Source organism: Lepisosteus oculatus, chromosome 3 (genome assembly GCF_040954835.1).
Source record: "Lepisosteus oculatus isolate fLepOcu1 chromosome 3, fLepOcu1.hap2, whole genome shotgun sequence".
NCBI classification, from domain to species: Eukaryota; Metazoa; Chordata; class Actinopteri; order Semionotiformes; family Lepisosteidae; genus Lepisosteus; species Lepisosteus oculatus.
The window spans coordinates 50,059,863-50,086,140 of record NC_090698.1 but is presented as its reverse complement, the minus strand read 5'-3'; the positions used below and the strand labels follow the sequence as shown (position 1 = coordinate 50,086,140).

Sequence of the window (26,278 nt, the reverse complement as noted above, 5' to 3'; positions counted from 1 at the left end):
TGGGCCTCTTGGCTGCATCTCTGATCAGTCTTCTCCTTGTCTGAGCTGAAAGTTTAGAGGGACGGCCAGGTCTTGGTAGATTTGCAGTGGTCTGATACTCCTTCCATTTCAAGATGATCGCTTGCACAGTGCTCCTTGGGATGTTTGAAGCTTGGGAAATCTTTTTGTATCCAAATCCGGCTTTAAACTTCTCCACAACAGTATTACGGACCTGCCTGGTGTGTTCCTTGGTCTTCATGATGCTCTCTGCGCTTTCAACAGAACCTTGAGACTATCACAGAGCAGGTGCATTTATACAGAGACTTGATTTCACACAGGTGGATTCTATTTATCACCATCAGTCATTTAGGACAACATTGGATCATTCAGAGATCCTCGCTGAACTTCTGGAGTGAGTTTGCTGCACTGAAAGTAAAGGGGCCGAATAATTTTGCACGCCCCACTTTTCATTTTTTTATTAGTTAAAAAAGTTTCAAAAATCCAATAGATTTCGTTCCACTTCACAATTGTGTCCCACTTGTTGGTGATTCTTCACATAAAATAAAAAAATTATATCTTTATGTTTGAAGCCTGAAATGTGGCAAAAGGTTGAAAAGTTCAAGGGGGCCGAATACTTTCGCAAGGCACTGTAAATATATTTATAAATTCAGCGTAAAGTCTACTATTTATATAATATAAAAAATGCAAAATAGTTCAAATGTTTGTATTGTGCTTGTAAAATAAAAAAAATATGTTTAGTTTACGTGTTTGTTAAACAATCTTTACGAATGACGTGCAATAGTGTTTTATAGGGTTCTTTAGGGTTTTTTAGGGTTGTAATCATAATTACTCCTAAAAACAGCGCCTAAACCTACTTTATGTCTGATCAGCACTATTAAAACAATATACTCTTTTGGTGGTCAAATGCATACAAGAATCACCTACTCTACTGTATAACTTTTACAAGAAAGACATGCGTTTCCACAGCTTTCGAAAATCAAGATTGCAGGCTTCCCTAAACTTTCAAATACGCATGCGCGCTGCTATTGCGGCGAGATATTGAAACGTCGTTTCCGTCACGTGGTTAGCATACCAAGATGGCGTCCGGTCAGCAATGGGTGTTAGTGGAGATGGTCCAGGCTTTCTATGAGGTAATTATCTAACTTTGTAATTCCGTGGGTTTTTAAGGTAGCTGGATGTATTCATTTGTGCAAATTCATATTTTGATGTAGATGAAAGTCATTTATCCCGGAACAAAATGGTACGGCATTGAAAACTCCCAAGTTAAAAAAAATATATTTGTACTTCAGGAAGTGTTGTCGAGGTTACCAGATATGATTGACATCTGAAGTAGCCAACGGTCTATCGGAAAGGGGTGAACTTTCTTCTGTTTTTTTGTACAGGCCTATAAGAAGAACAGTACATTTGACTCCGACCAATAGGGTATTAACGCAGGCATGTACCTAGTTACATAGGAAGTTAGCATCTGGACGAAAGAACATTTTATCTGCCTTTGACTTATTATATATAGTTAAAGCTAATTGTACGTCATTATCCAGCAGTAATGAATCACAGCGCTGTGTGGCGTGGTGTATAGATAGATAATTTAATACATGTCACAGAAAGTTATTTTAAGCCAATCGTTTGTTGTGAAAATAACGTATTTTTGTTCATCTAAAGTTATCACGAAAAAAAAATATTGTAGAGTTTTGAAAAATTTCCAGTTCTTCTTGTTTTCAAGTGGTGTTTGGGCTCAAATAGCAATGTATTGAGTCACCATTTGGTTCGTTAGTTCTTCTCGTAGATTGTTAGAGATACTCTGTTATTTGCAATGTATTTAAAAAGTAGACTGCAAAGTTTATTTTATCGATTAATGAGGTAGTACGTAAGCGTGCCGTATCAGATTCTTGTGAAAATATTCCTTCCTTTCAATCTAGGGAATAACTTAATTGACATTGTCTTTGGTCACCATTTTACACCTTAGTCATGCTACTTTACCAAAAGCTAGTATAACACGTTTTATAAAATCTGTATTGCCAGGTAGGTACTGATCTCTTCATTCAGTCATATTGTATTATGCTGCCTTAACAAATGGCTTGCTTATTGAACCAGCATCTTACCAGTTTACTTGAATGATCAACTTGCATTACTGTCATGCTGCATACAGTATATCACTGATATTATCAGTGGGAAGGATCAGAAGCCACGTTTTTTTTAAAGCCCCTGTTTAAGAACATCCATCCAAATGTCTTACATTGAGCTTGGTACAGCTCCTTCAGCAAGTCTGACAATTAAAAAGGAACACCTGCTTTTCACAGTACGTGCAATGACATTTTTAACCTAATGTTTTTTAAACATTACAAAAAACTACAATACTATTTAACATATGATTAAAGAAGCAAGGTATTATGTTAGGAGTGTTCCTTTTGGTTTGCTGGCTTAGTGTTATGTGTCATAAATAGGTTCAGAAACTACAATATGAATGTGTTCCCAACTGTCAAACACTTTTTTTTCTGTTTTTTTTTTATACCTCTTAACACAAGAAATAAAATGTGATTCAGGAATGAAGAACTTCCCCTCCTAGAGCTTCCATTTAAGGATATAGAAAATCAGTTCCAACAGAAGCCCCTTCTACTAAGTGCTCTGCACAAGTTCTCCTCTGGACAGCATTTCCAAGCTACACAGGGAACTCGATTCTCATGATATGGTCTTTGAGGGGTCAGATATAATCTGTGAAGTCTTAAGTAGATCAGTGCACCAGTGACCACTGGTAAGGGTTTAAATCGAAGTCTGCAATAAAAGTAAATAAAGGAAGCCAATCTCTTTCCTTTCCCTTTGATGTCTAACTGATTTTGTTCAGTGAAAATATAAGTATAAAAGAGGAGCCAGGTGTACAATGGTGTTTGTGGCAAAATCTTTCAAGGTAAAATTAGTTAAACCTGCTTTATAAGGAGTGTAAATCTCTTGTTTTGTTAATTGTGCCATTGTGCTGTTAACATTTAAAAGTTACAGTTTTACATGATTGAATTTTGCTATTTTAAGTTTTCAAGCTTGTCTTATTTATTTTTGCATTTTACACCTTTTCCAGGCACCAGCATATCATCTGATCCTAGAAGGCATCCTTATCTTGTGGATAATCCGGCTGCTCTTCTCAAAAACCTATAAACTACAAGATCGCTCAGACCTCACAGACAAGGTAAAGAATCACAATATATATTCCATTTTGGATTTCAGGATTGTATCTGTATGACTTAAAAAAATCAGTTTCAGTTTAAACTTTAACTTTAAGGAGTTTCCGAGTTCTCTTACACAAAACATAGAATAACACATTACTCTAAACAATTCTCAAATGTCATTCACTCATAAGAGTTCAATGTCACCAAAACATGTATTATGTTGATTGCATATGTATACACTGTCTTTACTGTGACAAATCACCCATTTGAGTGGGCTATGTGTGCGGTAATACTGTTTTACAAGATTTCGGAATAAATACAACTGCCTCCATAAGGTTCCTCAATCAGGTAAATCAAGATCAAGAGTGTGAAAACTTCTTCAGACAATGAATATCCATCTGAGCATAGCAAAGTCGGTTATTAGGAAGTGTGTGGTGTATTGTACCACCCAGACACCTCCTACCTCCTCACGTGTAAGTGGTATTAGTTGGCCAATAGTTCTGTCTGGAGCAGATTTGCCAAACCAGTTCCTCAGTATGGTGACTGGAGAAACTGCAACCAGAGGTGCTGACTTTCAGATGAGACATTAAACAGAGATCCTGACAAAAGTTCTTCTTTTATTCAATTGACACAATTTTCCTATTCTGTTCCTGATACCTGTGATGTGGTTCTGCTGTCACCTTTAAACCCGGTGGATGCTGGATTTCAGTAGTGAATGAAGTGGGTCCCCTTCTTTGTATAAAATCCTCTGAGATCCTCTGTGATGCAAAGCGCTATATAAATATTTCACTTAATGACCGATAGAAAACGTAGAAACGTACAATAGAAATTCTCCCCTCATTTTATTCTAAATGGTACTTTCCTTCTCAAAGCCGATCATTTCTTATTCTGTTACAGGAGAAGGAGGAACTGATTGAAGAATGGCAACCAGAACCACTAGTCCCTCCTGTGTCAAAGGACCATCCTTCTCTAAATTATGATGTTGTTTCAGGGTAAAGAATTATGTCTACTTTTTCTCATTAATAAGCCTTATTTGTTAAGTGAAATGTATGGTTTGATTTATACAGATACTTAACAAAACTTTATGATGTAAATGTAGACTTCAGATTTTGTCGCCTTTGTTCTTATGCATAGTTGTGTAATCCATAGATTATTCTGATACTAGATGGACTCAATGTCAAGCTGGGTCAATCCGGTGTTTGTTTAGCTAACCCCAGTGTCTTGCCCTTGTAGTCCTCCAAGTCATAATATCACAGTGAATGGGAAGGAGTGCATCAACTTTGCTTCATTCAATTTCCTTGGAATGCTTGAAAATGAGCGAGTTAAGGTTTGTATGGTTTACAGAATAGTGTGTACCCCACTTGTTCAAATTGTTCATCTGTTCTTAACATGATTTAAGAGAATCACATTTGTCTCAAAATTAAAGGTGCCATTAATTACAGATACAAATACAAAAGTGTAAAGTCTTGGATCTTTTATTTTTAACTCATTGTTGATTTCAGTAATATTTTGTTCCATTACTTTGCAGTAATTGATTCTACATTTTTCATCTGTTTGCTCAAAGTCCATAGGATCTTAAACATTTAGTTCTGTGTTTCTCTTTTTCATGTAGTAGTGGTGATCATTTAATCTTGTTTACCTTGCCACAGTTGCTTGTTTACGTTACCCTTTAGACAATTTGTACTTTTATGTACGTATTTCCCCCACTTAGTGATTTTTTGCAATTGAAATTAGAATGATTTCACATAAGTCATTGAAGTATTTTTGTAAAAAGGAACTGATCTTGTGTTTGAAAGTTCCTTTTTGAAATTTGTGTTTAATGTTAATGTTAAGTTTTCTTTCTTCTGGCAGAACAAAGCTTTAGCATCGCTTAAAAAGTATGGAGTTGGCACTTGTGGTCCTAGAGGTTTTTATGGAACCTTTGGTAAGCTATGTATTTTTTAGTACATGGCCTAAAGACCGGGAAAATATGTCTTAATGTGAACATAAAGAGTTGACGATTTTGTTGAAATCTTCCACACAGTGATACGATCTATAAAGAGGAGATCATGATCAATGTCCTTTATAATTCTAGCTTTCGGAACATGAATGTTGGATGTGTTATTGGAGTAGACCCTGTTGTATGTTTGTTTCTGCATGTGAACCAAATATGGACAACTGGAGAAAATTAGACGATGTACAAGTTTATGGGTTTGAAGTTCGATAGTTTTGCAGTATGATTATTTTAATTTTTGCATCCAAGTAATTTGTTTTGTGTGTTTCGGTACTGTAAGTGATTTAATCTCTTCTGGTTTAATTACATTTAAGGAATAATTTCCATTTAAGTTTTTTTTCTTTTTTTTTGGATAACCTCAGATGTTCACTTGGAGTTGGAAGAACGTTTGGCTAAATTTATGAGGACAGAAGAGGCTATCATTTATTCCTATGGATTTGCAACCATAGCTAGTGCAATACCTGCTTACTCAAAGAGAGGTGATATCGTGTTTGTGTAAGTACTTTCTACTTTCTTTTGATGTGTAAGTATAAGCAAGGGGAAGCAGAATTTTAGAAAATAAGATACCTACAACACCGGACATTGAAGAGAAATTTACATAAAGGGTCAAAATAGTTATGAAGACAAATGCACTAGGTTATACTTAATCTGTAATTTATTTATTTTAGAAAATAAGCTTAATGTGTTACATCACGGTTGCCCCCTTTGTCCTTAGGAGATGCCATGTACAATTTTAAAATATAGCTGGGCTGCTGTATATGTAGCAGAGTGAAGCCAGGTCAAGCCCTTCAGACCACCCAACTCGAGCTCTGTCCTTGAACCTTGTGTTTTCCATCTCTGGAAAATCTTTACCTGTCCAGTAGATAAAGTGCAACTAGTGGCAAAGTACAGCTGGCAATTAAGTCTGCAACAGCTTGACACACATTTCTACCGTACATTTATTGACGTCAACATGACCTGTACCTTAGTCGTGCTATTGGTAATACCTGTCGCAATACATAGGCACATTATAATTCTTTATTGAAACCTCCTCAAAGCTCAAAAAACAAAAGAAAACAAGAGCACTGTGGAATTTAAGAATGCTTTGTTGTTTATGGAGGTCTTTTTTTTTTATTCTTAGGGATGAAGCTGCATGTTTTTCAATTCAGAAGGGGCTGCAAGCCTCCCGCAGTTTTATTAAGTACTTCAAACACAATGACATGGAGGACCTTGAGCGTCTCTTAAAGGAGCAAGAAATTGAAGATCAAAAGGTAGGTTAGTGCATAACAGCTCGCTAAAGTCTTTGGTTTCCTAATTTAGCTCACTGAAAAAAGAGTTAGAAGCATTTGTACTATAAATAAAATGCACCACCAAAGGGATTGTAATGTTAGTTTTGTGTACGTTTTCTGTTTAAATTTCCTTTTAGAAAATGTAGCAACTTACAGTGTGCTGCATTGGTAAAATTCTGAGAAAACTCAGTTAAATTTAAATTCTCATATACCTTACTTTTTCTTTTTTTGTACCAGGATTGTTTTATGAAAATCCATTTTATTTTAAGTGAAACTTAATATGAAAAGAATTGTTCACAAAAAAGGAATAACTGTCTTTTCGTTTATATTTACGTAATTAGATTATAGAATTCCTGCATGGTGCATTTTAAATTTTAGGTTGAACAAAATTGTTAAGTTTGATCAGTTTTGTACAACGTTTCTAAAAGCATTTTGTTTGTTTTCTTTTTGCTATATTTTATGTTTTGCTTAATTTATATAAACTGGGACATAATTGTGATGTTTAAAAAAGTTTTTCTAAACAATACAAAAATGTTTGTACACAACTGGGTATAATATTATTGTAAAAAGGGCATTCAGAAGAATTTAAGACGGTACTCTTTCAAAATGTAAATCTCTGTAAATTTTAATCTTGTGTGTCAGATTTTCTTTTTACTTCTGGCAAAATAGTTTTAATCTCTCCCATGCCAGCTGTGCTTTAGGAATCCTGTTTGAGATAAACAGATAAACACTGTGATTACTCTTCATTTTCAGAATCCTCGCAAAGCTCGGGTGACTCGGAGGTTCATTGTGGTTGAAGGCCTGTATGTCAACACTGGAGACATCTGTCCTCTCCCAGAACTGGTGAGGTTATTATTTTAAATGAAACCTCTTCTCTGCAGGAGTTATTTTCATTAAACAAAAATTATATTTTATAAAGGAATATCTTAAAGGTTTCATCTGTAGTTCCCTGAGAAGATCAAATCACAAACAGTGGACTGGTATGTGTTTTTGGGAGGCATTTATTCATAGCAAAACAGACTGTACTGTTCCATCATTGAGTCATAAGATCGCAAAAAAGAAGCAGCCATTTGGTCCATCTTGTCATTCTGGATGTTAGAATATGATTGATCTGAGGATTTTACCCACATGATTCTTGAAAAGGGCAGGATATTGGCTTTGACAACATGTATGAAGTACCTGAATTAGTTAATTAGTTAATTAGTTAAAGCAGCACATCTAACTTAATATTCTGGAGTTTGATATGTTCGTTTATATCTAGCCCTAAAAGTTTTATAATACGTCTACATATATAAAAATAAATATCAAAATATTTATCTTAGTGATGCCACTCCTGTACAAATTTCCAGTTACTTTGAAATTTGCTGTTTTTTTGTTTTAGTGAGAACATCAATAAAACTAAGAAGCATGTGTATTTTTAAGTATAGTGTATTTTATTTAAATAAGCAGGCTGATGCTAGACAGAATTGCAATCATCCAACAAAAAGACTGAACTTAAACACGGTATCCCAAAGGTTTTGACAGAGCTGTCATTTTTAACAGGAGTCATAAGTCTATCTCCAAATTTAAAATGAATACATAACTGACATGCATTTTAAATATAATGTAATTTCTTAAATTGAGATACACTATTTATTTGGATCAAAGAGTGAAAAGAACTGTATTTAGACTTTAGGATTTAAGTAACTATATAATAATGGTAGATTATTATAAAAAGCCTAAAAGACAGACTAGGGGAGAGTCAAACATACCTTTTGTGTAATTTTCTTGCAAAACATAATTTGAAGTGGGTAGCAAGCTAAAAGAATAATAAACATGGTGATTTAAATTGACCATCTAGTGCTTTATGATTTTGGATCTTATAGGAGAATGTTTAAATGATGTTTGTTCTGAATTTTGGCATAGAAGAACAATAGTTTTAACAGACAATTTGATGGGAACTGTTCTGTTTATGTAAAATGTCACATCTGAAACAACAATACTCCAGATACTAAGAGGTGTAGGATCAATATTTTAATTTTAATTTATCAATATGTGTTACATAGAAGAACCAAACTAACAAGTGGCAATTTATATTGGTGTAAAAAGTTAAAACGTTTTTAACTTGTTCACTTAAGAACTTAACAAATTAAACATCTTTCCACAATGTGTTTTTTGTGATGTTTTGATGTTAATGGTCATTACCATATCGTAAAGAAACTAGACATTTTCATGTCTTGTGATATATTTAAGATACTGAGAAAATCAAACTTTTAAAAACAAAATCATCAAAGGTACACTGCAATGAACAATAATTGCTTAAAAGATCTGACATTTTCAAAGTTAATAGGGTTGCTCAAATTTCTGTATTCTCTGGTATTTTACTAGGTCAAGCTGAAATATAAGTACAAGGTCCGTATTTTCCTGGAAGAGAGCCTGTCTTTTGGGGTTCTAGGAGAACACGGTCGTGGAGTCACTGAACATTTTGGAGTGAATGTGAGTATTGGAAGTAAAAATATCAGAATATGCTAACCTGCAAAGTTACATTTTAGTAATTAAAGTTGTTTAAATGATAAGTATGGTAAGATCTTTGGAAATAAGCTATGAAGAGAAATGGGCAATGCTTTTGATTTTTTTTTAAATAAAAAAAATAGAATCCATCTTTCGAAGTTTATACTGCCATCACTGTGTGATGCATTCAGAAAATGTCTTTCATCTTTGTTTCTGATTGACTTTCTTTCAGATTGACGATATTGATCTTATCAGTGCAAATATGGAGAATGCCTTAGCTTCTGTTGGTGGCTTCTGCTGCGGAAGATCATTTGTGATTGATCATCAGGTAAAATAGTTAAAAGATATTATTGCTTGAATGTTTTAATTGTTTAAACTTGTATAAACAAGTGGGTACTATCTGTGTGGACTTTGTGTGTTCTCCCACTGTTTACATGGGATCCTCTGCTCTGATTTTGTCCCACAGTCCAAAGACATAGTTTTAGTGTGTTTTGTTTGTGTTTATGTGTGCCCTATGTGTACCATTTAGTGTGATCCTTGGCCTTGCTGAGGCACATCATTTTAATCAAAGAGGCTTGAAATATCTGTGTATTTTCCTTGTAAAGGTATTGACATCTGAAACATTGTCTCGGAAATAAATAGGTATTTAAAAGGGAAAAAATAATTTTGCCTTTACTGTGGTGCATTTCAAAATCCTCAGTGCCCATCCCGTGATACACTGGAAAATTCACGTTGCTGATATCACAGCTGTTCAGATGTTGGAAATCTGAGCAGACCTTCTGATGCCAGTTCTCACATGTACACTTCAAACTAAGCAGTTCTTTAAGATGTTGGTAATTGCAAAAAGTTGAGGTGTCAACCTTAAGAGAAAACAACTATCTACACACAAAGAAAGAGCACCACTCTAGTGGGGCATTGACCTTGCAGTGATATTACCCAATTGATGATGTGATGTGTTGGACTTGTACCAGATATAATTCTTGGCATTTGGATCAGAAAGTTTTTCAGTTTGTCTCATCTGACCACTAAACCTTTTGCTACATCTGCATCATTTACATGCTTTATAGCAAACGTCTTTAGTAATGTCTTCTCTCTTGCCACTTGCCCATATAGGCCAGCTGTGTGTTATAGCGGGTATTGTCTATGAATAAACATTGCCTTCCATCTCAGACCAATCTTTTTAAGGCTGTGGCGTCCCTAACCAAATTCCTGATTGCCCAGATTGGAAGAGCAATCTGACCTGTGTAGTGGCTGGAGGAAATGATGCACATTATACTTGTTAATGATGAACTGTGACTTTGAACTTTCCTGTAACCTTTTCTGATCTGTATGTCTCTAGCACTGTATCCTGACTTATTTCTAAAGCTTTTGGTCTTCATGGTTGATTTGTGTATCACTATGTGAGTTGTGGCTTTGAAATCTAATATCTAACTGGGGGAACTGGCAGAGATCAGTGTGTTTTACTCTGAAGTCAAGTTACTTTGATCACCATTACACAAATTTTGGAACCCTTCACACTAAATGTTTGCAACAGAACTGATTTAGGCAGAATCTTCTACTTTTCTTCTTGCTTGTTTCCATGCTATCAACATTTTAGTTTTATGAGTTTGGAGTCGATTGTGAAGATTCTTAGTTTAAAGTCCTGTTTGAAAATGTCAGGATTGATGCTGTCTGAGTTTTCAAAATGTAGAAACATTTCAGGTGGAAAAATACTCTTATCTTTATTTTGTAAGCAAAGATTTGGAATGCATATTTTACTGTTTATCTTTTACCGTTTACTACACATTTTTTATAAAATTGCATTTTTCTTAATTATTGTAATGGAATGAAATATCATCAATTATATTCTATTCAGTTTCAGTATTAATATTTTTTTTTCATTTGTTTTGGTTACATAGATCCAAACAATTTTAGTTTTAAGCATATCATTCAAGATTGCATTTTTCAGAGATATAAAATAAAAGTTGAATACTTTCTACATAAAAATGACAGATGAGCATATCTTTAAAAAATCTCAGTTGGTGTTTTTGGTCGGAAGGAATTCCTAGAGAGTTGTCCAGCTACAGTATCTCCATTGTTTTATATTTATCAACCAAATCCATTTAAAATTCCACTGTGCAAGTTCTCAAAAGGCATATAATCATTAGCTTTAGTAAAACCAGCTATGTAGTATTTAATGTATCATTTTGCTGGTATAATTTTGGCCATCACAGACTTCCCAAACAGTTTTTAAAATGTTTTCCAAGTTGGTCTTAGAATTTATCCTTCTACATAGAGGAGTTTGATGGGCTATGGAGGAATCTTTTTTTTTTCACATTTAAACCTGTACTCCTATACTTCGATTTTCTTACTTAACCTCTTCAGCAGTTGCTCTTAGCTGTTCAGTATGGGTTTTACAAAGTATAGAACAAGCATTGGTTTGCACATATCCAGAATGAAAACGTTTTTATATGGTGCTTTTTTACATGTGGTACTTTAAGTGTACGAAGAAAATCACCAGCCTGATGATGACACAAATCTATAATTTATGTAATAATAATAACTACTTACACTTATATAGCGCTTTTCTGGACACTCAACTCAAAGCGCTTTACAGGTAATGGGGACTCCTCTCCACCACCACCACCAATGTGCAGCATCCACCTGGATGATGCGACAGCAGCCATAGTGCGCCAGAACGCTCACCACACACCAGATATCAGTGGGGAGGAGAGCAGAGTAATGAAGCCAATTCATAGATGGGGATTATTAGGAGGCCATGAGCAAGGGCCAATGGGAAATTTTGCCAGGAATTTGTTATAACCCTACTCTTTTCAAGAGACGCCCTGGGGTTTTAAATGACTACAGAGAGTCAGGACCTTGGTTTTACATCTCATCGAAGGACGGCGCCTGTTTACAGCATAGTGTCCCCATCACTATACTGGGGCATTAAGACCCACATGGACCGCAGGGTGAGCACCCCCTGCTGGCCCCAATAACACCTCTTCCAGCAACAATCTTAGTTTTTCCCAGGAGGTCTCCCAACCAGGTACTGTCCAGGCTCACACCTGCCTAGCTTCAGTGGGTTGCCAGTTGTGAGCTGCAGAGCGATAAGGCTGCTGGCTATGTAGTGCAGTGCAAGGTGTTAAACTGTCCTTCCTTATTACTCAGTTATTTATTTTTTTATTTCCAGGAATATTTTCTTTGTTTTGATTTGGTCTTTTTGTTTTATGTTTTCTAGCGTCTCTCTGGACAGGGCTACTGCTTTTCAGCGTCTCTACCACCTATGCTTGCAGCAGCTGCAATAGAAGCACTTAACATCATGGAGGAAGATCCAGGTAAATAAGCGTATTGTGTTGTGGAGAATTGCCTCGATACGTGCCCATATTCAGTATACAGAACACACAGTGAACTGATCATTTATTTTACCTAACTGACCTTGCAAGATCTGTTCAGATACAAACTGGCTTAAATGATTTTATTGAATGTCTGAATGCTTTCTTTCATTCCACTTAATTTAATTGGCATGCATTCTGTGGATATGTGCACATTCAGTATTGATTCATACAATATCTCTAGGAAACTACAGATTGTGCTTAAGTTAGTTAGTAGTATTTTACTATATAAATATGTATGCTCACTATGTGGTCTACCGTGACTTTTCGTGTACCATAATCCTATATAAAAATACATATTTAGTTGCATGAGTACTTTTAATTTTGATATCTAGAATCCTTTCTTGACAAACATGTTGTAGTCTAATATAAGCCTAATGAAATATTACTTCATAGTTCACCCATATTTTCATAGAAATTGGCACTTTCACAATTTTAAATTGTTTAGAATTATACAGATGTTAGAGTCTCAAGTACTACATCTGATGTTACATCTGAGAGATTACACAGTCACAGGTTTTACTTATGCTACACCTGGTAACTAAGGAAGATAGCTGAGGGTCCTAACTTTGTATTTGGAGTAGATGGGCTTCTTCCCTTTAACAAGAAGGTCCCTGACACTGCTGCTGAAAGGGTGCCAGGCCTAGACTGGCCACTTACTACTTAGCAAGTAGATTTTGGTATTAACGCAATTGATTTTACCCATTAAAACTGTTAATGACATACTTATTGAATATGCTATTAACATTAAATGTTAAATGCCTTAGTGTTTATTTTTGTTTTTTTTATAGAAATTTTCACAATATTGAGGAATAAATGTAAGCACATCCACAATGCCTTGCAAGGGTAAGGTTATATTTTTTCCATGGACAACACTAAACTTCACTTGAATTTATGCTTGATGTTTTAGTATATAGTAAATTGGCCATCTGTGTGAATTCATTTTTAACTTGCATTTTTCCGCTTAAAAATATTAACTGCTATCTTGGTTAACCTAATAATGTTACCACAGAGAAGCAGAAAATGACATTGAAAACAAAGCAGATGAAAGGTGAAAAATAAATATTTTGATAAAAGTTTAACTTAAAACAAGGGAAATTAATATTCTTTACACAGTTATTAGACATCCTATTAATACATCAATGCAAGCCAGTGTACACAAACTATTTTCCATCTGTATTGTATTTGGAGCCTGTTCTTTTAACTTCAATATCAATCCCTTCACCACAACGTCTTGTCTTTACTGGCTTGTGCAGTGCTTGTAAGACACAAGAAAGAAGCCATTTATTAGACAAAGCACTGAAACATATATCCCAGTAATAAAGAACCTCTTTTTAGCCAAGTGAGGTAAAATTTTATGTATGTTGCTAACTGCTTTCAGATGGCAACAGAAAAACTCTTTTCCTAAGTTAGTGTTCTGAGTTTCCCAACTCACAGATTTTTCTCAATCAATTTGTTTTGTGTTAAATCATACAGAATTTCTGGCCTGAAGGTAGTTGGGGAATATTTCTCACCAGCTTTTCATTTACAACTGAAGAAGACTACTGGATCAAGGGAGTCTGATGTTAAGTTACTACGGGCTATTGTAGATTACGTAAGTGGAACAAACTAAGTAAAACTAAAGCACACAAATTTAAAAGTATTCTGTTCAAGGGTAGCTTAGTCTCTATCATTCCTTCAGATATTGATTGATACAATTGTTGTTTACAAAAACTAATTCAAGCTATAATTTAGATAAAGCATTTCGGGTTAATCACAATTCCAAAGCTTTTTTAAAATGTTTTCAATAGAGGAAATGCTGGTGCTACAAAAATAAATGCTTTGAAGCTGTGTGCCTCATTCTGTCATGACTGCATATTTATTTATAGATATTGATGCTATTTTTGCTTAGAAAACTCAGTAGTCCCACATTGAGAGAACTTCTGATGTATTCAAATTGAATTTACAGCAAAATCACGTTTTTGACATGGTTCTCGGCTACTGGTGTCTGAAAAATTATCTCATTATTTGTCAAGAATTTTAGCTTGTTTTGATTTTTCATTCATATTTGGAAAAGATTGTATTGAAAATATTCATGCTTGCAATTTGATGCTAATGTGTGTGCTATGAAGTATTAAATTATTATGGGTTTCAAAGTAGCTTATAGGAGCTTTAGACATTAGACAAATGTGTGAATTTGCCCAGAGTTTACAGATACATGGTATTAGCAATTCTTCTCTCTACACTGAAAACTCTGCTTGTTTGACCAGATACTAGGTGTCAGAGTTATTATTAGAAATTCTGCAAAAACTCAACTATGGGATTCACAGAACAACCAGTGTAGCGATAAGGTTTATAGATGTATACACACGTTTGCCTTTTCTTTCTTGAAATGCTTTCTTTTTAAATACAAATGGAAAGCAGCTTTATGAACATTGTGCTTGTGAATGCTGAGTTTTATGATGTTTCTCAAGTTTATTTATTATTGAACAGTGTATGGACAGACAGATTGCACTTACCCAGGCCCACTACTTGGACAAAGAAGAAAAAAATCTTCCACCGCCTACGTAAGAGTATTTTTAAAGTATATTTGTGTAAACCTTGAAACGTGCTTTTAACATTTTGTTGAAGAATGTGATTAAGGTTATATTTCCTGAATTTTATCTTTGAACTTGGTTGGAAACTCAATTTGAAAGCTAACTGCTGCTTGATGCAGTTTAGCATAAAATGTGTTTTTGGCAGCAGAACTAAAATAGTGATATAAAACTGGTTGCATTTTTTTGTTTGTGGATTAATTCTGTGGTGAGTTATATTTTAGAATATCGTATTTCTTATAAAATATCATTTATACACAAGTGAAACCAGCTGCTGCTGATTTACATTAAACAGTATGTGTCCCTTCAGACTCAAACTAATGTACTGCGTCATTCACCTTGTGCTTAAATCTTTTCACAGTGTCCGAGTGGTTGTTACTGTGCAGCAGACAGAAGAAGAACTGGAAATGGCAGCAGCTCTGATCAAAGAAGCTGCACAATCCATTCTGAAGTGAGCTGCCTTCAGACAGTCGTGGATGGGGAAAGAGCTGGAGTATTTAAAAGTTCTCCAGAAATTTCTGATGTCATCTTAAAATTAGCTGGGTTATTTGGGAAGCATGTTGCAGGACTGTCCAACAGAACTTTTTCATATCGTACACAAACACTGTAACGCTTATTTAATGAGTGTTTAATATGCTGGGGTGTGCAAAATACTATTTTTAAAATATGTGAAATTGGTCTGTTTGCACCACTTACTTTGTTTTTCTTCCTAGCTGGTTTTGACAAAGCCATACAAAAACTATTTTGAAAGGCTGTCTTTCCATACTGGTTCCTAGTCTTCATAAATCTGTGGTCTGTTGCTTTCAGACACAGTCTGTCTTTGATTAATAGCAAGTTTTCATTCCTGTAGAGCATGCTTTTCAACCTAATGGGAAGATAAATTGAATTCTGTATGTATGTAATCTTTTATAAATATTTTGTCAGATACCACGTTTTGCTTTACTAAGTTATTTTATTCATATTAAAGGAAAACTAAATTGAGTATTTTTTTTTCTTTAATGACATATTTGATCTTGAAATCTACTTTCCAAATAGATAGTTCACAGAAGCTCTTACAGAAAGCTGTTTTATCAAGTATGAAACATTTTTTAAATAAAAATCTACTTGTCTATGTTGTTGTGCAATTAATAATTCCAGGGAACGGACAAGTCTAATAAAAAAACATGTCAAATTAGCAGCATTAATATTGGTGTTTCACTCTGAATGTTTTAGACTCTTGAGGTTAATTGTTTTATGTTTTGGCAGTGTCAATATGGCCAGTTTGTGAATTTTTACTTTGTGTTTTGCTGCATTTTTAACGTGCATATTTGATTTGCTTTTTTTTGTTGTTCATAAAACAGATTTTTTCCAAACACTGATAGGATGACTTTGTTATGAATATTTGGTATAGTGTCACATTTATATAGCCTTAATGTATTGCATTATCTTTTTTTTTTCTTAAAAACTTTCCATGTCTTCATGATTATGAAGATTTAAGTTATAAAAGCCTTAGGTTAAGTTCTATACCATTTTGTATATCAGTATCCGTGACAAATGATAGAATTTTAAAGTTTTTTATTTTTGAGGATATTATGCTTATGTTGTCCAAATTAATGTTTTTACACAACACTATCAAATATGCAGTTTACAGCGAATGTGCCTTTTTTGCTGCTAACAATACTATGGGTTAGACGGAATCTTATTTGATTAAAAAACAACACTTCCATGTTGTTTACATTAAAATATTTGAAATAATAACTTGTTCTTGCAATGATTTCCATTCAGACTTTACATTTCAATTCTTTGCTTTCACTAAATAAGTCGTTAAAGCAAAATCAAGAATAGAATATTATTAAAAATAGGTATATTGCTTCCAAATTAGTCAAATATGTAGCTTTTCAGGGATGTTTTATTTGATCAAATAAAAATAGAAAAACTATAAATATAGTAAGATTGAGTTTGTATGACTGAAATAAGATCCATGTTTTATCACACATTGACATGGTTTGTTTTGGCTTTTACATCTGGTCCTTGTTAACGGTGTAGGGATGGACATATCCACGGACACCAGAAAAGGAGAATTTGCAAAATGCTTTGTCTGTTTTCTTTATACATGTCCAGATTTTTAACTCCGAAATACACATTATTAAAACTTTCTCCCTTTCCAAAGTAAGGCATATTTCACAACTGTGACAAAGTGCTTTTTTAATGCTGAATTCAAATGTACATATTGTATATTTACGATAAATATAATAAGATGGGTGGCATGGACACACAGTGGTTAGCATTGCTGTCTTGCAGTATTGAAGCCCTGCGTTCAGTTCCTTGGGTGCTATCTGTGTGGAGTTTGCTTTACTCACATGGGTTTCCTCTGGGTTATCCAATTCTATCCCACAGTCCAAAGAGTTGGAATGGTGTTTTGTCCAGGCTGTTCTTTTTTAAAACAGCAAATCAATCGTGAATTAAAAGTTCTCAGAATAGTTTTCATCAAACAGGAGCAAATCCAACAGAGGAATTTTATTACATTTCTGCAAAGACCTACAGTATGACTGTCCAACAGGGATGATTAATAGGCAGCATAGTTATCAGATGTAAAGATGTTACAGATGCCATCTGTAGGTATGTATATATAGGGCTTACATGTACATGGGCCTTCAATGTGTTCTGGATTACAAACCATCTCTCAGTGACCTGAAGAAATATTATTTAGGCATGAATATGGGCAGGTCAGTGGCACAGTTATTGGTGCTGCTGCTCCACAGTTCTTGGACTCGGACTTCAATTGGCCTTTTCTTTATGGTTTGGTTTCTTGCCATAATCCAAAAACAAGCTGTCTAGGTTAAATGGCATCATTAAAGTGGGACAGCATCATATCCAGGGTGAGTCCTGCCTTGTGACCAATTTCTGCTAGGTTAGTCTCTATCTTACTGTAACCCTTTATCAGACTAAGTTCTTAATTTAGTGAAAGTGGTTGAAATGAGTGAGTTAATCTTTAACTCCTGGTGGAAGACTGATTAAACCTCTGGGAATCATTTGGAACGCCCAAGATTAGAGATTACTACAGTAGATTGTACAATACAGTTGGAGAGGAATTGCAGACACGTGTATCATATTGTTGCCTTCCATGGTGCAAACACACATTTACAGTAGAGGCATCTGGAGCTGTGTTGTCAGCTTGAGATACTGTAGGAGGAATTTCTGAAACCTGGCCCTTCCAACCCCAGTTTCCTTTTTTTCTTTCCACCTAACTCTGGAAAATACTCAAAACCAAGTGTATTAGTAGCCATAGTATTATGTCCCCTGCTTGCATTTCAGCAAGCTTACAAAATGCTAGTGTCCCTGGTGCTGAGGTTTTCATCTACATGCAGTCAGCTGATATGTTGGGATAAAGCCCATATCAATGTTATGGTATCCCGAACAGTACCATCTCCTGAAGTTGTATACAGCTTGCATACAGGCCGTTTATCATTAATGTGCATTTGCATCAAGCTGATTTCAGAATATACACCGTTGAGTTAATACACCCTCATAGTGCAATTCTCAATATTATTCCAGGTGCGAAATCGACACACTGCTACACATTTTAGCACCAAAAATTCCCACTTTATGGATCAGATAGTTCCTTTCTGAGGTGGATAAGTTTCTGCTGCCATAAGCCACATGTGCTCAGCCCTGGGGGTATTTGATATAGAATTGTTCCAAGTCACGCCATGCAGGTATCTACGTGCAGAATGTACAGCTTTGTGCAGTCAGGGAATATAAGAGTGGGTGCAATGATAAGCTTCTCAATCAGACCCCGACTACAACTCCGGGACTCTGGAAAGCAATTTCACACTTTGAGATCCATCAGGCGCCAGAAATATCAAACATAGTCAGAATATTTGTGTATCTTCAGAAACTTTAGTCCTCTTTTCTGTGAACTACAATATTGTTACAAAATAGATACTCTTATATAAGAAAGTCACCTTTCCTAATTGCACAATTAGGCTGGCAGGGGTATGGGGTTGGTTTCTGAGGTAAAAGTAAAAAAATCGTCCGGACACCAAAATCCAGTTAACGAGACCCCTGTAGTCAGGAATGAGAAAAAAAACCCAAGTGGTTTGCATAGTTTCTTTAGTTACTTGGCATGGTGGGATGGCACAAATGCAATAGAAAAATGAATATATATTTGCAACATTTAACAAACACAAAAACTATTTTTGATAATAGTTTTTGTAAAATTATGAGTCCCTGAGCCCAGGCCTTTTCCAGTCCCTCACATCCACCTCAAACATGTACCAGTCTTACTGCAACTAACCATGGGCACATCAGTTTAAAGAAGTAAAAGAGAGCAGTCTGTTCTCTGCAAAATTGTGAGAAGTGGTTGTTTAAAGCTAATAGTGTATACCATAAATACAAGCTCTACTTGGCAGATTCAACAAGAAAATGCAAAAGCAAATCTTCAAATATAAAAACTACAGCTGTTTGCCTGGGAACATTACTTTTTCTCTCTTCCAAAGAAAGAGGTTCAGCATACAGTATGTGTCTAGGAATGGTCAGCACCAATTTTGTCTATCTGTGGTTCACAACTGACTTCACAAGCCAATCCGGGTTCCCATGTCTGCTTTACCAAGAGACTTCATATGGGTGAATAGTTACAGAGGACTGTGCCAACAATCCTTCAATCTGACCTAGGCCTCTGGAAACTGCTTACCTGCATTGAGTTATTGTACAATTAATTTTGTGCCCTTATTATTGTGGTTAGCATTGCTGCCTTGCAGCACTGGGGCCCCGGGTTTAATTCCAGACCTGGGGTGCTATCTGCATTGAGTTTGTATGTGCTCCCCAAGTTCGCATGCGTTTTTGCTGGGTGCTCTAGTTTCCTCTCACAGTCCAAAGACACACTGGTAGGTTATTCGGCTTCTAAGAAAATTGGCCCTGGTGTGAGTGTGTGCATATTTGTGTCTGTGTGTTCCCTGGGATGGATTGGCATCCCTACCCGGGTTTATCCTGGCTTGCACCCAAAGCTTTCCAGGATAGGTTCCAGCTCCCTTGGGATCCTAAATTAAATGAAGCAATTATGAGATAGAAGGATGGTTTACACCCCAACACACAAGAATATAGAGGGGTGTCTGGTCCCTGCTTAAGGACTCAGCATCTCAGTGGTCTTGTGGGCCCTTCGGAGATCAGTATTAAGAGTTTCTTCTCCATCTTGTAAGCATCAAGCATGGATCTTTTCAAAAAACTTGGTGTCCATCTGAGACTTTCCTAAAAAGCTCACCTGTCCCAGGGATCCATCCAGCAACTGATTTCCGTGTTAGCCAGTCTGCTACAGAGAGTCACAGGCAAAAGAGCTCCACTTAAGTGGATTGAAAGTTTCCAGCAAGCCTTTGAGGTATTGAAAGTGTGATTTAGCTCCACGGTAGTTTAAAGACTGGCAACACTCTGGATCTCTCTGCAGGTGGGAGATGCTGTTCTGTACCACCTTCGGAGGTCACTGGGACCTGGCGAGAGTGGCTGGCAAATTGTGTTTACATGCACAGTAGGTGAGTGCTGAGAGTGGCAGCACTGTGCACCAACTATGCACTGAGACCCAAGAGTTGTCCACTCTGGGGCTGGAAATACACTGCACTGGCTTTAGTTTTGGGGAGGTGGAGCTCTTGCTCGATCTACAAGTTGTGTGTGGTGTAGTAGGTCCATGGTGGCCCATCACAAGTCCCCTTTCAGCAGTATTAGCAACTCCAAGGAGATTGTGTGATTCTGGATTACGATAGCCAGCCATGTTGTTGAAGCTGATACCTTCTTTCAAGAAAAGGTTGGGCGAGATCCTTAGATCAATCAGCTACCAGAAACCAAAGAGCATGCTGGGCTGAAAGGCCTCTTCTCATTTGTAATGTTTATGTTCATGGGAGTCTTCCTTGCAGAAATAAAGACACCGACTCATGATGGAGGCCTTGACTTCACCTTGAGCCATCATTTACTACATCCACAGAGTGTCTATAGAAGGAGGACATGCGTAGGCTTTCTGTTGGATGCTAGACTTGCTAGAGCGACTCCAGTCCCTGTGTGTGTCAGGTGTGCACCTGTCTGTACCGACAGTTTCTTTGTCTTCGAATCTCAGAACCTAAGAAGTTTAAGCTCCTGAAGAAACCGCTTCTCTGTCAATCTGATATATTTGAGAGCCCATTGAAGCATGCTGTTTTATAACGATTTTGAGTAATTTAAAGAGAAAGAGTACAGTGTGGCGTTACAGAGCTACATATGTGGTTTCCAGTGTTTTTCAATTCATTATGATTAAGAATCTTATAGTACATTGATGGACAAATTGCAGTGTGTACACTAATTGACTTGTACTGGGAATCTGGATCCCTGTTATTATTAGGATACAAGTTAAACTATGTGCCAGTACATTTAAATCTGGAAACAGTACGTGCTTTTATATGCAAAAGGTTTAAGTGTAATGAGTAAGCTTACCATGTTGTTGAAACTGTAATGTTGGCTTCTTTCAAAAAACGGCCGGAGGAGATCCTCAAATCTCATCCTAATAAGTACTTACCAAACAGGCTAGATGGGTCTCCTTTATTGCCTCTCATTTATAACCTTTATGACTTTCTTATTGTCCTAATAGATATCCCATGGAGTTCCAATAAAATACAATTTTCTAACCCAAAGAAAGTTTTAAAATGAATTCATCCTCTAATGAATTTAAACAAATTTCGTAAATTATTTTTGCATTATTTGGTCTGCCACAGGGTGACTAACGATCGTCAAATCTTTTTGGTCTTATTTAAACTGCATTTTCTATTCCGTTCATCCAATTCCCGGTCGCGGGGAAGACGAACTTTCAACATGCCATCTTAAAACAACAGTTTCAGCCACTGCCCTTTGTCGCCCTTAGAGGGCGCATTCGGTTTACTAAATTAGATTCCCAAAGTTCGCTGCCCTCCCCTGGGAGAGTGCTATGTGACGTCATGGTGGATGGAGTGTTTCTTCGCTCACTTTTTTGGGGGATATTCACTAATCACAGGGAAGGGATAGAGAATATCTACGGTCTTTCTTTTAATTTCACGGGATGCTCTTCCTCGTTATTTCGAAAAAAATATTACAGGCAGGACTTTCCCTTATCACACACCTGAAAACATAAGACCTAAAGTTGTTTGTTCTATTTGTAACGTGCACTATTCGGTCAGTAAATTGTTTTCTTTGAAAAAGTTATTGGGACGCTTTCAGCTGCCTGTGCTCTGCAGATCGGATGCAATTGCAGTAGTTGCCTTTAGCTTGCAGAGACATACGCAACTTTGTGGAGTGATGTGCAAATCAAGGATAAAGCGGTGCATTCTGACCTGTTTCTTCCAATTTTTGGTTGTGCTAGTTTTATCGCTGCCAAGATCGAGATGCACAGGTAAGTTCCGAATTTTTGTACCTTTAACACTAGAACAAACAGTACTACACATATGTAGCAAGCATTCACCGTCTTCATAAGGCACTCTTAATTCTAAATCTTTTTGATAGTGGTTCATTGAGTGGCATGCTCTGTCGCGTGTGGAAGTTTGCGAAAAGGGGGCAGTGGAAATTTCATGTTTAGATGCAGATGGAAATATTAAACTGTCGGTTGAGTGTAGTTTATTCATTTACATTACAGTATTCTAGAAGCTTTCAATGTAAATAATGTATTATTTTCTGTATTGTACTTAGTACTATTTCCTCCGTGTTTGGCTGTTGAAAGCAACTTCTTCTGTGTCCAGGAAACATTGGGATTCGGTTCAACAAGCACTACAATTGCTTTTAGAGCTGGATAAACTCAGGTTGTTAACATCTGACCCAGGGCCGTTTGCAAAGCCCTCTGCAAGCATCACTTTCAAAAGGGTCCATAGAGTCTGAGGAGCGAGAGGGCGTTTAGCTTGTCTATTATATTAATAAAAGAAGCTAGGCTTTGAAAAGCTGAGAGCGCACGTATATTACAGAGAGGCAGTGCGTGATCATTTTCATGTTATAAGTCGCAATGTACTGCAAGAGTGGATTCAGGATACAGGGGAAACGCTATATCTATAGAATATGTAGATAACAAGTCCTCAGCAAAGTTTGATACGATATGAAGAGAAACCAGAGTCCCTATGAACCTTTTTTTATATTTGTGGAACGTCTGTGTGACTATATATGAAAATTTGTCATTATCTCGATGAACATGCATCATTATCTTTGAACTGTACCAGAGGAAACAAAAGAAGAGTTCAGTATGAGCCAATAGTGTTGAAGGGGCCGATTGTAACGAATGTGTTAATCAGTTGCATATTTAAAAGTGATCTCTTGCCTTTGTCAGATTCGCTAATCCGTTTACCTCTCTACGGGAGGTGACAGATGCTTAAATTTCCTGTTATTCATTTCGGGGCTCCTGGGTTCAACCATTTGGTATCATCACTGCTTGGGGGGGAGGGGACGGGACAAAGGATAACTAGTATCATAGCACTTTCCCAGTAAAAAAAATCTTTGCTATATATAACACACTTTGGAAATATCTTTTGACTGACATGTTTTCCTGGAAAAACAATCAAGCGCGTTCTGCGGTAGTTTCAAGGCCAACTATTAAGGTGACTGCGTTTTTACTGCACTTGAACCACATAAAGGTTTGCAATAATCATTTTATTTCTCCGAGAAATTAAAAATTTCTTCCTAAAGTGTTTTAGTAATGTGCTTACAGCATTTGAATGAATAGCAGTACAGTACTTTCAAAATCTCAGCAACGCGTTAATGTTTCTTGGGAATTGGAATTCCAGCATGGTTTTGAAATGTAAAATTAAATACGGCTTGCTGTATAACCTGAAGGTTTCAGTCATCATGAATGCTTGCACTTTTGGTAAGCCACAGGAGGGTGAGTTCTTTTACACATTGCAGTCACCCCGGGCAAAAGGTGTTGGGAGATATTCAACACAGGCATTGATATGGTAATTCATTCACTTGCTAGACAGATCGTGAAACTACAGTGTATTGTGGAAGACTGACAAAACAAAGGATTAACATTTAAAAAAAATCTAATAGAGAATACTCTCATTTCGCTTCAGTTCATCAACTTTAATTGGGAATTTTATTTTCTTTGCCCAATTTGATTTTTTTCAGATCCATTTGATTGTAACCGATTTACACAATTCTTTTGGAGATGTCCCTATATGTATTAAAACAGTGCATATTTACCAACAATATAATGCCGATTTAAGATTATCTGGCCATATGAATGCAAACTATTATAATATGAAACAGAAGACAAACATGAAAAAAGTTTAAGATCTAGAGATCACCTGAGCAGGTTTCCTAATGTAACAACTTTTTGCTGTTCTCCTTATCAGATCCTGGTTATAAAAAGGCAGTTATGAGTAGGGGTATATTATTTACTTTTTACAATTGTTATACCAAATGTCTGTTCTGTGCAGTATAAGAAAGGAATGTGTCAAAGAAGTCTTGGTCAGAGCAATAATTTATACTTGGTGCTCCTGGCTGCCAGGAGGCTGCTTTTCTCATCTGTTCGTTTTGAATTTGCTCAGGACAGTACAAGTGAGAAACATCTTCCTTCTGACGTCCAGAGAAGTCATATTCAACTTAGTTTTGCGTCTCTCCTGTCTAAATTGGAACACTTCCTTACTGTGATAAACACCACATGGTATTGAAACCTAAACAGTACCTGAATGGAGTAAGTGGAATGTCTTCTAAGCCCTAAAACACTACAGACCTATGATTTAAGACTTTCAGCCACTTGTCTCTTGATGTTCTCTGTCCTGATTTTCATTTTTTTAAAGTTTCTAGTATAACAATCCTGCTCAAGGCGATGAAATGCCTACTTTCCATCTCTTCAAAAGTTGTCCTCCTAGTGCATTCATAGTATCAAAAATCAATCCCAACTCTCCATTTAGCAATGGTAAATAATATTGGTTAAATGCCTTTACAGAAGACAGTGGCTATGCCTCTGAAAAGTTTTTATACCAAAGAAAAAGGGTTTTATACCAGTGGTTAATTATATCGATGTAATATAAACTAATCAGGATTTAATGCATCATTGCAATAGTGCAGCTCATAACCCATACAGGAAATAATTTCCCTATGGTCATCATTTATGTATCTTTATTTAAAGGCCACAAAACAAGTCAGAGATAAGAGATTGACCTTGGCTTTCAGATTCATGAGGTACTGCATTGGCATCTGTAAGATTTTTAAGGATTGATTCTCTATGGTTTTTGCCAAGTGTGTGTAAAAAATCTTTGAAAATTGGAGGATAAGTGAGACTGCCAGTTGGTTGACTTGCCTTCCAACCATTTCATTGTGTTAAGTTCTGGGTTCGAATATATGTGGGGTCTCTGTTGGAAATCAGATTTCTGTACAGCATCACCAAATAATTTGATGCATGTGGAAAGTCTGGGCACAGTCCAGAAACAAGGGGTGAGGAAAGAAGAAACTCTGGAGACGTTCCAGAAAAAGGGGGTGAGGGCAGATGAGACTGAAATGCTCTCTCGTTAGTCCAGCGGGTGGAATCGGCATTTAGAGTAAGGCTGTCCATGTTTTGCTCACATGTATTGTGAGGTTCTAATACCTTTATACACCACTTATACTTCCCCCAAGCCAAGACATAAACTGTTTATGCTTAACAGTATATTTTATGTACAGTAAAATGAAAGAGTATGACTTTCTGTTGCTTGCTGTTTGCAATTTCAGACTGGTCTGCTTTTGATAGAACCCCGACGCTACCCTTGCCAGTCCAGCATCAGGATGCATTTGTTTTTTTAAGTAAAATATGAGGATGTGTTTTCTGATTTGAAGAATGAAATATACGCAGTTGATGTGTACTTGGATACAGTGCCCACCTGAGTTATTCATACCTTTGATGAAATGGGAACAAAAACAAATCATCAAGTAGCAGGTATAGTTTCTGGTTGGTAATGTGTCCTACTGAAATGTAAAGATGTTTTACCATAATACTAATCATATAGCATAGAACATATTTATCATAACTGATTTCACTTCGGAAAACTTTGTCAGTTATTTTACACATTCAATATAGGACTTTCCCAGGAATCCCAGGAATATACCTGGTTGCTCTTCTCTAGACTGATTCCAGAACAGAATTATCTATCCTGTAAATTGCAAGTCAAATTTGTACACTATTCCTAATGAAACCTTGCGAGTGCATCAGTCTTACATTTTTAACTACTGCATATGGCATAGAATATCTGAATTGCTTCCCCAGATTTTCAAGAAGCTGTAAATGATGTGTCGACAGACACCCAAGTCTTGTTCAGAAGTATCTTCTTGTAGCTCAGTGTTTCACATTTTGTATCTGTACCTTTTTTTTACTTGCAATATCCTCCACATATCTACATTAAATGTCATCTGCCAGATGCTTGCCCAGAATCAAGGAATGATATGTTCAATCTGTACAATGTTCTTGTAAGACCTCATTTAAAATAGGTCTTACTAGTGCATT

The 26,278-nt window shown here is 36.2% G+C and overlaps 2 protein-coding genes across 3 annotated transcripts in view; both read left to right on the top strand.

Annotated features, from left to right (window-relative positions):
- Positions 1-1,048: 1,048 nt before the first annotated feature.
- Positions 1,049-16,590, top strand: sptlc1 (serine palmitoyltransferase, long chain base subunit 1). Its single transcript, XM_006626830.3, has 15 exons — positions 1,049-1,130; positions 3,068-3,175; positions 4,053-4,147; positions 4,389-4,482; positions 5,007-5,079; positions 5,511-5,643; positions 6,269-6,398; positions 7,170-7,259; positions 8,784-8,891; positions 9,139-9,234; positions 12,127-12,223; positions 13,072-13,126; positions 13,757-13,874; positions 14,753-14,826; positions 15,215-16,590. The coding sequence occupies exons 1-15, from the start codon at positions 1,077-1,079 to the stop codon at positions 15,306-15,308; spliced, it is 1,419 nt and encodes a 472-aa protein (XP_006626893.1). The 5' UTR covers positions 1,049-1,076; the 3' UTR covers positions 15,309-16,590.
- A 5,216-nt stretch (positions 16,591-21,806) lies between these two features.
- The window catches only part of ror2 (receptor tyrosine kinase-like orphan receptor 2), a 97,901-nt gene continuing 93,429 nt past the window's right edge, over positions 21,807-26,278 (top strand). The window contains exon 1 of one of the 2 annotated variants that reach the window (XM_015365740.2): positions 21,807-22,213. In XM_015365740.2, coding sequence (XP_015221226.1) covers positions 22,120-22,213 — 94 coding nt within the window. In that variant the 5' untranslated portion in view covers positions 21,807-22,119. The remainder of the gene's footprint in view (positions 22,214-26,278) is intronic. The other variant, XM_015365745.2, reaches the window with a different exon arrangement.